We start from the raw sequence: 11252 nt of genomic DNA on the forward strand, positions 1-11252 counted from the left end.
TCAGCAGCAGCCCCTCTTGCATTGGTTGGAAGATCAGTGTCAGAAAACTCCAAATAACAATGGCTTAGACAAGGTCGTTTCCCTTTTTCCTTGTCCACAAGGCCCAGTTTAGCCATCTGGGCCACTGTGATGGCTCCGACCTTCATGTGGGCTGTACCTCTTGTCCCAGTATCATGTCCACCTCCCCACGGGGAGGAGACGTGCTGTGAAGTACACGAGGCCTCAGAATTTGCCCCTGAAGCTTCTGCTCGTGTCCTATCGGCCACAGCGTAGTCACATGGTCACACTGGCTGCAGACAGACTGGGAGTGTTTACTTGGAGGTGGCCTGTGCTCCCATCAAAAGTGGGGCTCTGTGACTAAGAACTGAGGTGGGGGAGAAGGGACTACTCTGCCACACACCTTCAAAGGAAAGTTTAGGATTTTATATTCATCCCTTTACATCTGACCTACATCTTTACCACCTGGCTTTTAAAAAGATCGGGTGACAGTGAAAATCAGAACAGAAACACTGCCTCCCCAACAAATCAACTCTGTCATTCCCACAGTCCCCCTTCAACTCTTGTGTGCAGCCAGGGAGAATTCTGCACAGGTAAGTTCAGACACAACTGAGATGATCTTTTTTTGTTTTTGTTTTAAAAATTTGAGAAAGGAAGGGAGAAAGAAAGAGGAGAGAAACGTCGATATGAGAGACATCAATCAGTTAGTTGCCTGTAGGTGCCCAACTGGGAGCGGAACCTGCAACTCAGGCAAGTGCAGACTGGGAATCTAACCAGTGACCTTTTCTTTTGCAGGACAACGCCTAACCAACCGAGCCACACGGGTCCGGGTGAGAAGATCTTTTAGCTTCTGTCCCCACTTGTACGTTCCATGATTTAGTGTGTTCTCGTGACTTGTGTTTAAGCAACTGCCTTAGTTCAGTTAAAAATGGTTGATTGAAGCCAAAGTCTGGCTGGAAGGGATTTTGTATTAGATGCCAGCCCACAAGGACAGGCTACAGGAGACCACGACCGAGTGGAGACGTCCACACGTCTTGGAAGACGGGGTCCACGGACAAGTGGTGCCAGGCTGACCAGAGAGACCTAGAGGCCAGCCTGGAAGGTGCTCCTGGGGGTCCTGGAGATGGGATGGAAACTTGTTCCACGTAGAAAGTGAATAGAGGTTCTAGTACCTTGGCGACCAGCAGGCCAGACAGGCTGCTGGTCACGGTGGGTCTCAGCACCCTTGCCCCACCCCCACCCCCACAGTGCAGGATAGAGTGCAACACACCCCTCAACGGGACCAGCAGGGACCTCTCTGGAAAGAGGCCCCAGAGAAACCCCTCTGGGTGCTAGCCCTGAGGGCGTGCCAGGTGAGCCCCCACTGTGGAGCCAGGACCTCTCACAGGGAGATGAGCCCCACTGGGGCCGGACCAGATGGTGCTGGGGGCTGAGGCTTCCTACTTGGGACTTGCCAGGCCACAGGCGGTACCGAAGGGACACTGGTTGGGAGCTGCTCCTCCAGGGGGTGCAGCTCTGCCACTAACACTGAGGCCAATATCGCCTCACTGTCCTTTGGGGTGCTGGCAGGAGCCCCGAGGCCCCCCCGCGAGGAGAGACCTCCCAGAGATGCCATCTGGGGAGTGGACCAGGGCAGTGCCCTCCAGGAAGGAGCTGTGCAGGAATGCCGAGCCCTGCAGGCAGAACCCCTCCCACACCGGCCCAGGGCCCACTCGGACAACTGCAGCTGGAACAGCACACCTGTTTATTCCTTTGGAAGAATAGCAGTGTTTGGGGAGTTCCCACTGTAGTCTTCATGCCACAGGGCGAGGGGACGTCACTTCCAGAAGAGCACATTCCAGAAGAGCAGCCAGCAGGGGTAGAGGCCCAGAGCCAGCAACGGGAAGAGCGAGGAGCCGTAGGCGTGGTGCTCCAGCACGCCCTGTGCCAGCGCGGCCAGGAAGAGCTGCCAGCCCTCGGCCAGCGCCAGCGGCACCTCCCGCAGCTCCCGCCACAGGAACAGGCTGCCCAGGAGTGTGGCCGCTGGGCTTGTCAGCACCAGCAGAGCAGCACAGAGGAGCCTGGGGGGAGAAGCAGGGTTGGGTGGGTGGGCTGATCTGGGGGCACAGGCACCAAGTTGGGGTGGACGGGTCCTGGGTGGGGGGCTCAGGCCTTCAGGGTGGCGAGGGGGCTGACCAGCACGTACCGGGGCCCACAGGGCTTTGTGAGCGCGGCAGCGGGCACCATGGTGGCGGCCAGCAGGAAGCCCAGCGAGAAGTTGGTGAGGGCGATGCAGGCCAGCTGTAGTGCCAGGTAGATGAGGGCCACCAGCTTCAGCGCCATCCAGCCCCTGTCCGGGGCCTGTGTGCTCACCACACTGCAAGGCAAGGGCTCAGAGGCAACTGCCTATGTCCAGGGGCCCCCCTGCCTATGCCCACTCAGCCCAGCTCCTCACCGGTGAGTGTTGTGTGGGAGGGCCAGGCCAGCTACATAGATGGCCAGCAGTGTCAGCACCACTGCCTCAGCCTCGGCCACGGGGAAGTGCTGGGTGGCCACCTGCTGGCCCACCACCGGCAGGACGTAGAGGGCCAGGCCCATGGCCTGTGAGATCAGCAAGGGTGCGACGAGGGAAGCCAGCCCTATGCCCTGCGGGGCACACAGGTAGTTGGAGATGGGCCCTGGGGCCAGGCAAGCCCAAGGATCCTCACCTCCCCGCCACAAGCTGTGACTGAGTGGCAGCAGTAGTGCCCTCCTGGGGCCCTAGAAGCCCACCCCAAGGGCAGGAGTGGGAGAATCATCACCTGTGCTGGAGGTAGGGGAGGGCTGGGTCCAGAGGCCGCCCCGGGCTCCTTAGGACCCACTCCAGCCTCATGCAGCTGCATCCACAGTTCCAGGGCGTGGCCTAGTCAAGGACCCTGACAAGAGGTATGATGGGACCTGCCCGGTGGATGACCCAGGGCTCACCCCCACTCCCCCACCCCAAGGATGGGGGGGTTCCTCAGCCTAGAGTGGAGGGGACTTGAGGCCGGCCACGACAGACAGTGGGGGTGCAGAGGATATCTTGAGACCGAGGACCAGGAGCAAGAAGCCAGCAGCAGGCATGTAGAGGCCGATGGAGACGAAGCGGGAGAGGGCGGGGAGCAGGTAGAAGAAGAAGGACTGGTGCAGACGCTCCAGGAGGTGGTTGAGCTTGCGGAACATGCCCTCCAGAGCCCTGTCAGTGAGGGGAGGGTCAGGGCTGGCCCAGGCCCCTCTGTCCCACCCTGAGCATGCGGAGAGGGGACTAGAGCCACTTACTTGCCCACTGCCACTAAGTCATACTTATACTGGCGGAAACTATTGATGCCACGCAGGGTTAGAGCCTCTACGCGGTAGCGCAGGAAGAGGCCGTGGGGACCATGGGGACGGCCAGAAGCCTGCCGCAGAACCATGAGCAGCAGTGTCTGCAGGCCTTGCAGGGGCCCATCTATCGATGTCCAGTCCTGGGGCTGCAACTTTGAGGTTTGGAGACAGTCAGCGTCCCCACAGGCCCCTGCACCCCCCCACCCCGGCAAGCAGCCCTACCTTGCCCTGGAGTGTGCACAGCAGCCCCCCTTTCTGGCAGAAGGTCTGGAAGAGGTTGAGCAGGTCAAGGTTGGGTAGCTGCCCATTGAGTCCCTCCACGACCACATCAAGGCTAGTGACCACATCACTGCTCAGCTCCAGGGCCACAGCTGCCTGGATGGCCCCCGCCCGGCCCTGCAGAGGGGATGACTGCATGCCTGTAGGAGCAGGTGAGTGAGCCGCCAGTGGGGGGCTGGTGAGGGCAGTGGCCTACGAGGGGCCAGGGCAGGGCAAGAGCACCCACCAGTGACATTGATGTCGTGGTAGGCTTCGAGCCAAGCCTCGGTGCCCAGAAGATCGTGTTCCGTCACCAGAAAGATGATGTCTTTGGCCCAGTAAATCTGCCCTGGAGACCAGAAGCAAGGTCAGCAGGGCCTGAGGCAGTGGCGAAACCCTCCCTTGCTGGGAGTGGCCCCTAAGACTCACCCCGAAAGTGGGCAGCCAGGGCCAGCAGCAGCCCCACAGCCTGGCTGTTTGTGGTGTCAGGGCCACAGGGCACGGTGAGCACCAGAGACTCAGTGCTGGCAGCGCGTGGGGCCCGCAGGATGCCGTACACATTGGTGCCCGAAACCATCTGCACACAGCAATGGTGGGGATACCTCAGCACGACCCCCCCTTAGACGGCTAGAGCCTCTCCCCTTTTGTCCATAGAACGCCCCCCGGGAATATCCCTGGCCCCAAGCCTCCCCCTCAGGATGCTCTTTGGTCTCAGGCACACGCCCCCCCCCCCCCCCCCCACTATACATAGCGCTCGTGGATCTCATCTGGAAAGGGCAGTTTCCGGGCGAAACTCTGTGTGTAGACCTCCAGCCCCACTGACCGCATAGTCCGCTCCAGCCAGGCCACTGGCAGAGCCCTAGAGACAAGACAGCCTCTGAGTGGAGCTCCCTGGCCTTGGCCACCACTGTGTACCCGACGCCCGCGGCTCCACCGCTCACCCCGACTTCCTGCGGTGGGCAGCGAAGTCCCGGGCAAAGCTCCGGGCCCGGTCTCCACCCGCAAACTGCTCCTCCACCATGGTGGAGCCCATGGCGTTCTCCGACATGTAAGTGCGCTGGGTCAGCGGCGGGAAGGCCAGTGCCAGGAACCAGACGATGCCCGCCAGGTAGCTCAGCACGCTGCGGAGGGGACACGGAGCGTTAGCGGGTCCTAGGACCCGGCCCGTCCTCTGCACCGGGGGTCGAGGGGGCGTGCCCGAGGGACCTGGATGCGGGGTCCCGGCACCAGCGACGCCGGACGAGAGCTGAACCCTGGCCGGCTGCCCCGGGTGGCGCCGGCGAGCCCCAAGCCCCTCGGGCCTGGTCCTCACCAGAGCGGCGCGTTGAGGCGCAGAATGAGGCGGACGAGCGCGCGTCGCCGCACGGGGTCCGACAGGAGGCCCATGGCGGGGCAGCCCGGGCACCGAGCTCCCGCCGCTGCCTACGGCCGCCGGCCCCGCTCCACGCCGCCCGTACTTCCGGTCCCGGCGGCCCTCGCGCCGCGGCGCAGGCCCGAGAAGGACGGGCGTGACGGGGGCGCGGGGGGCGGGGCTCGCGCGCCCGAGGTCTGGCTGGCGGGGCAAGGAGGGCGCTCTGGCTCAAGGCTCCCGGCGAACCAGCGGCGGGAGACGACTTAGGCAGGTGGGTGGGAGGCCGGAGGCGGCAGCCAGAGCGCGGGTGCCCGGAAGGCGCTGCTCCTGGAAGGGGCAGGCCCGAGCACCGGTGGAGCGGTGAGAAGGGGGCTCCTGTGGACTGAGAGGCAGGACGTTGGCACTCATTCCTGTGGATGTCGGTCACCAAAAATGGCAGTGCGTGTCCCGAGAACCACAGAATGAACTTGCCATCGGGGTCAGTGACCACAGGGAGGAAGCCGCAGATGGCCTACTAGCCCAAACGGGTTTCCGAGAAGCTGGGGAGCACTCCTGTCCAGGCCAGGAGGTGCCCGGGGCTTTAGGGGAGAAGCAGCCTCCGGATGTAGACTGCAGGGCCGGTGGTCAGGGCTCGGGCAGGTCTGAGAGCAGCAGCAGGAGGAAGGGGGAGTCTGCCCAAGAGCACTGGTAAGGAGGGGTGTCTTTGTCCCACTGAAGGCGGGACAACTCCAGGTGAGACCGTGGGTCTGTTGTGCTTTTGGAGCCCAAGTTAAGTAGGACAGGCCCAAAGAGTTTCCAGGGGGAAAGGGGCCACTTAGTTCAAGTCAGTCCCTAGAATGTGGGCATGGCCCCCACATCTCCACAGTAGGTACCCATAGCCAGCTGAGTTCTCCCCTAGACCCTGTGCTCAGGGCCCTGCATGTGCTGGGGTGAGGTAACAGACTCCAGGGGCTAATGGCCTGGCTCAATCTGCCAGGCCCCACGTCACTGATCCGCTGCCTTGAACCCTTCTGGACACAAGCTGTTCTCTCCAACCAGGGATGGATGAACTCTGCCCACCTTCTTCAGGGTTCGAATCCTGAGGCTGCAAGAGGTATGTAGCTCATGTGTGGGGGAAGGTCCCTACTCACCCCCACAAGCCAGCATCAGGCCAAACTCTGAACTACTGTGGGGATATCAAAGTGCAGTGAACTGTGTGGATTTTATTCTGGGCATAGGTGGCAGGATGCTCAGTCCCCCAGCAAGATAGAGGCCTCACGTACGTGCTGCCGAACCACACGGTCCAGCAGGGTGTGCACATCCCGGGCAGCCCGGGCAGCGGCCTCTAGCACCCGCTCCAGGTGGTCCTCATGCAGCCTGGCATCCATCTCAAGCAGTGCGATCTGGCCTGAGGCCGGCAGTAGGGCCAGGGCCAGCTGGGGGCCACCAGCTGCTTCCTCTACGTGGCTGAGGTCCGTCAGGGCTGTGCCGTCCACAAAGCCAGCTGAGCAGGCACACACAAAGTCCCGCATCGGTATCCCAGCATCCAGCACTGCCAGCGTGGCCGCATTGACACAAGCCGCATAGGTCCCACCATCTGCCTGCAGCACCTGCAGGGAGTGGCATCAGTCCATTAGGCTGCCCGCGCTCATCCCCCTCCCACCCTCCAGCTCCCTCCTCTCCCCAGGCTGAGGGCTGCTGCCTGCTCAGTCACCTGCACGTAGATGTCAATCTGGGAGCGTGGGTGCAGCTGCGTGAGGATGGCTGCCTCAAAGGTCTGGCGCAGCTGCAGGCCCATCTCGCAGGACTTCCGGTCCCCATGTGGCCGCCGCTTGCGCTCACCTGTGCTGAAAGTCGCAGAGCTGTACTGACAGTTTACGAGGGCCCGGTCTGGGAGGGCTCGTGCCCGGGAGCCCCGGATCTGGGGGAGAAAGGACACGTGAGCCAAGCCCACTTCTACCAGCTCACACTACTCCACCCCCTGGCTCAAGCCCAGAACCTCAGCCTCCCTCCAGCATCGCAACAAGCACAACTACCTCCAAAACGTAGCCTGGGGAGGGCCCCTTGCTCAGTCTCTAAGCCACCCTCACGTCTGGGTCTTAATTCGTAACAGGCCTCCCTGTGTCTGTCCCTGCCTCATCCCCTCTCTATCCATTTCCCATTTGTAGCCAAAGCCAGTCTGCTTACAGCCAGGCTGCCTCCTCTTCACATCCGATAAGGTCCTAAATCTTGTCCCTAGTCTACAAAGCCCCAAGGTTGTGCCTCCCTAGAAACCCTCACTGTCATTTGGAATTATTCCCCGTCTCTGCCACGAGTAGCCTTTCTGCTCCGCAAAGGTGCCATGCTTGCTTCTGCTCCCGCTGGCGTCCCCCCTCGTAGCTCCCTCCCCCAGGAAAGCTGGGCTCCTAGACTCCGGCGCAGAGCAAACATTTTTAGTGTCTGTGTTGGCAGGCTTTGTTTCAGCGCTGGAGGCTGGCGCTAAAACCGGGATTTTACTTAAAGTCTCTGTGCTCACGGAACTTAGCGGGGAGACCAAGGATGAGAAAGAGAAATTAAATTGGTGTCTGAGGTGACAGGTGCAGAAAGGCAGGGAAGCGTGTAGCTGGACAAGGTGGTCTGGGGAGGTGCCACCCAGCCGGTGAAGCCGGAGAGGTGAAGCAGCGGGGGGAGTGCACCTGACGCTCTGAGGAAGCGCAGGGCGCAGGGGTCAGGGGCGGATGAAAAAGGCAGGGACCACCGCGCATCACAGCACAAGGGCTACAGCTTGGGCTCGTACTCGGGGCGCGTGCGCGGGCTGCCGCCCCCCTGCTCAGCCTCGTGGCCGCCGCCACCCCCACAGGTCACCCGGCTCGCCCAAGTCCACTCGCCTCGTGCGGCCCGTAGACCACGGCCAGCGCCTTGGTGTTGCCCTGCTCGATGTAGGCCGAGCCGTCCGCCTGCGCGAAGACGCCCATCCGCGCCTGGATCTTGCGCAGCTCCCCGGCGCGCCGCCCGTCCACCCGGTAGCCCTGGTCCGACAGGAGCTCTAACCCAGCCATGCTGCCCGGTCCCCAGACCGGCTTCCGCCTACGGGGAACTACGCTGAACACCCCGACTTCGGACCTCTTGGGGGGTCTACAGTTTTCGGCGGTCGCGCTCCCTACTTCCGGCCTCAGAAGGGCGGTGCCGGGCAGACCTGATCCCCAACTTCCGGTCTCAGAGAACTGCTGTTCCTGGCGGCGCCGCTTCCCTCACTTCCGGTCCCGGGGACCGTGGCGGTGTTGGTCCCGGGAGGCGGGGCTGTCCCGCGCCCGCCGGGGTGGAGAGGGTTTGGGGGCCCAGCGCGCGGCCCCACGCCGCCCTGGTCGCCGGCGCCCGGCTCTCCGCTGCTTCTCCGGGGCCTGGACCCTTGGAGGTTCGCGGGCGTAAATGCATCCATTCGCCCAAACTGAGACACACTTTTTCTTGTTTTCTTACCGCTTAGTGTTTACATTTGTTCACTTGAAAATGGACACGTGATTTTGTATTATGCGCGCACGTGGCCTCATTCTTCTTAGAGCAGTTTTAATCTTCCACGTTTTCGTTCTTCTGTCCGCACGCCCCTCCCCCCATTTAACTTAACCTAATAAATGGTGATTTCCAGGTGTTTCTCCGTGCTCACGTAATTACGTACAAATTACACACAAATACGTGTACGGTCTTACAGTAGCTTTTGGAACGCAGGTTATTTTTTTGATGGGATCATTTCTTACACTTTTTTGTTTCTCACTAAAACATACCCTATGGCCCCGGCTGCTGTGGCTCGGTGGATTGAGCGCGGGCCTCCGGTCACAGCACGTTCCTGGCTTGTGGGCCAGGTCCTCAGTTCCGGGCTTGCAAGAGGCCACTGGACCATGTTTCTCTTCTACACCGATGTCTCTCTCCCTCGTCCTCCCTTTCTTCCCCTCTCTCTAAAAAATAAATAAATACAATATTTTTTAAAAATACCCTATGAAATCCCTCTAAATAATTCTGCGAAACTCATTAGTTTTTTGTTGCCTGCTTGAACTCCATAGCATAGATGTACCAGGATGGATCCTGCCTCTGCCCCATTGCGGGCAGTGGGCACATGTCAAACTCCAAAACGTGGGCCCTTTCAAAGGCAGTTACTATAGCCGACCTCTCTTGGGAATTTGGCACACTAACCTGTTTTGTTGCATGTTTCTTAATTTTTTTGTTGAAAACTCGACATTTTAGCTGATCTGTTATAGGGTCTGTGAGTTATAATGAGCCAACCTCTCCTTCAGCGTGTTGACGCTGCTGTTTTGTGAGTTTATCAGCCTAGTGTTTTGTCTGGGACAGTACCGTGAAGTCAGTTCCCCCACAGTGGGTATCTTCCAGTGCCACTACACATCCCCACCCCCAGGTCTCATGCTTCAGCCTGGCGTCCTGGAAGTTACATCTCGGGCAGCACAGCTTAGGGTTCAGCCCCCTGTTGGGCAAAGATTTTGCTTAAGCTCCCTGAGCCAGTGAGGCACCGTCCGTTGCTGATGGGTCAGTGTGTGGTTAGGGAAGGGTTTCAAGTCTGTCCCATATCCAGCCAGTGTAATAGGCTGCAGAACACCCCGCCCCCGAGACATCTAGTTCTAATTCCCAAAGGCTGTGAATGCACCTTATAAGCAAAGGAATTTTGCAGATATGATTGTGTTAAGGAACTTGAGGTGGGGATTGTCCTGGATTATCCAGGTGGGCCCCAAACGTAATCACGAGTACCCTTTTAAGGCAGAAGCAAAGGAATATTTGGTTACAGGAGAAGGCGAGGTAACCTTAGAGGCAGAGACTGGAGTGATGTTGCCAAGACCAAGGACGAGGCAAGGAATGGATTCTCTGGAACCTCCAGAAGGAACCATTCCTGCTGATGCCTTAATTTTAGCCCAGAAGACTCAGCTTGAACTTCCGGCCTCCAGAACTGAAAGAGAACAAAAATGTGTTGTTTTAAGCTTTTGAGTTTGTGGTAATTTGTTAATTGGTAATTTCATAACTTCTCACCACTGAGATGTCCGTTGCCTTCCACAGTACCACACTCAGCCTCCAAAGAGAGCCTGCTCAGACTTGCTGTGGAGCGGCTAGGTCTTCCATCCTGCCTCCCACCCTGGGCAGGGCCTGGAGGAGCTGGGGGCTGTGGCGGCCCCGTGACGCGGGGTGGTGACTGGCTCCCGTGTCTGAGGGGCTCCTGCTTGTCAGGTTCTAGCTCATGTTTTCTGGCTAAACTTATGATCATTCCTATGAGACTTCAGTGAAAGTTTTATCAAGTGTCTTCGTCATCCCTGATGTGTAATTCTTCAACATGGACCTGCTACTTTAGTTAAGATATGACCAGCAATGAATAGTAGTAAGATATGTGCTGATTAGAAGGCCCATTTGTGCAGTGTGGAGAATAAGACAGTGCCTTACAAAAATGGGGTTTGGGAGTGACCTGAAGAATTCACATGAAGCTGTGTTAAAATTGCAAGACTGGGAATTACGATTATTGGAAACAGTGAAGAAATTTATGGCCCTGAGGATAAAAAGTGATAAAGAATATGCATCTACTTTACAGAACCTTTGTAATCAAGTTGATAAGGAAAGTACTAACCAAATGAATTATGTCAGCAATGTATCCAAGTTTTCTAGAGAAGGAAAACTCTGACTCCAAAAAACCTCCGCTGCCTTGCGGCATACCTCTTCACGGGAAAGGCTAAGGGAGTAAACCCCGACAGAAAATCCGGAGCCGGAGTCCCTAAGGCGGTTTGACGTTGTAGTCAACACCGGCAACTCCTGCGGCGCACCTGAAGCCAAGCTGTATTGACTCCGTCTTTCCCTTGGACCCTTCAGCTGCGAAGAGAGGGGGGGTCTGCTGCATGGGCAACAGCAGACCCTCCATATCACCCTGCCCAGGCTCTGTAGCTTCAGCTTCACTGGAGAGGACACTCCAGCGTCATCGTAAGATGTCGATTCAACATGGGAGGAGACAGATACCGTGTCACTCCCGAGTCGGACTGCACAACCATTCTCGGCGGTGCAGATAGACTCTTAAGAAGCTACACCATCGTCTCTCGAGACGGACGGCTGCCGACGACGACGACGACGACGACGAGGTGGGTGTTGAGGGGCTTGGTAGGCTTTGTCTTCTCAGCTTGTCCTCTCCAGTGGAAACCTCCACCCTGTGATTGGATGTCCTGTGTTCTTGGCTTAACCTTCTGGGAGTAGAGCTTTCATAACGGATCTGGTGTGGGAGGGAGCAGGTTTTGGTTCAAATGCCAGATTCCTGTTCTTACCAAGACTTAGTAGACCTCCTTGAATAAATGCTGTGTATCCTCCAGTCAATATCCAGAGTGGGAGGGTCACA

General features: G+C 58.7%; 2 protein-coding genes and 1 long non-coding RNA gene across 3 annotated transcripts; 1 reads left to right on the forward strand and 2 right to left on the reverse strand.

Annotated features, from left to right (window-relative positions):
- Window positions 1-1724: 1724 nt before the first annotated feature.
- GPAA1 (glycosylphosphatidylinositol anchor attachment 1) lies at window positions 1725-5040 on the reverse strand. The gene is made up of 12 exons (XM_090283167.1): window positions 4889-5040; window positions 4518-4697; window positions 4324-4435; window positions 4006-4153; window positions 3824-3925; window positions 3541-3737; window positions 3274-3470; window positions 3037-3190; window positions 2778-2873; window positions 2432-2622; window positions 2183-2353; window positions 1725-2057 (listed from the first exon to the last, which is right to left on the reverse strand). Exons 1-12 carry the CDS (start codon window positions 4960-4962, stop codon window positions 1814-1816), a joined length of 1866 nt encoding a protein of 621 aa, XP_090139293.1. The 5' UTR covers window positions 4963-5040; the 3' UTR covers window positions 1725-1813.
- A 43-nt stretch (window positions 5041-5083) lies between these two features.
- On the forward strand, window positions 5084-8527 carry LOC150003889 (uncharacterized). The gene is made up of 3 exons (XR_016512334.1): window positions 5084-5198; window positions 5904-6020; window positions 7746-8527. It is a non-coding gene; the product is annotated as an uncharacterized LOC150003889 (long non-coding RNA).
- Window positions 6110-8105, reverse strand: EXOSC4 (exosome component 4). Its single transcript, XM_090283239.1, has 3 exons — window positions 7774-8105; window positions 6621-6827; window positions 6110-6516 (listed from the first exon to the last, which is right to left on the reverse strand). Exons 1-3 carry the CDS (start codon window positions 7942-7944, stop codon window positions 6157-6159), a joined length of 738 nt encoding a protein of 245 aa, XP_090139365.1. The 5' UTR covers window positions 7945-8105; the 3' UTR covers window positions 6110-6156.
- Window positions 8528-11252: the final 2725 nt, after the last annotated feature.

Source organism: Furipterus horrens, unplaced genomic scaffold (assembly GCF_987537825.1).
Source record: "Furipterus horrens unplaced genomic scaffold, mFurHor1.1.pri manual_scaffold_7, whole genome shotgun sequence".
Classification (NCBI taxonomy): domain Eukaryota; kingdom Metazoa; phylum Chordata; class Mammalia; order Chiroptera; family Furipteridae; genus Furipterus; species Furipterus horrens.

Coding starts and splice junctions, on each gene's coding strand:
- GPAA1 (XM_090283167.1), bottom strand. CDS start 4,962: ATGGGCCTCCTGTCGGACCCCGTGCGGCGACGCGCGCTCGTCCGCCTC. Junction 3,471..3,540: donor TGTGCACACTCCAGGGCAAG/GTAGGGCTGCTT, acceptor CAAACCTCAAAG/TTGCAGCCCCAGGACTGGAC. Junction 3,191..3,273: donor GACTTAGTGGCAGTGGGCAA/GTAAGTGGCTCT, acceptor CCTCACTGACAG/GGCTCTGGAGGGCATGTTCC.
- EXOSC4 (XM_090283239.1), bottom strand. CDS start 7,944: ATGGCTGGGTTAGAGCTCCTGTCGGACCAGGGCTACCGGGTGGACGGG. Junction 6,828..7,773: donor TGGTCTACGGGCCGCACGAG/GCGAGTGGACTT, acceptor TTTCTCCCCCAG/ATCCGGGGCTCCCGGGCACG. Junction 6,517..6,620: donor AGATTGACATCTACGTGCAG/GTGACTGAGCAG, acceptor CACTCCCTGCAG/GTGCTGCAGGCAGATGGTGG.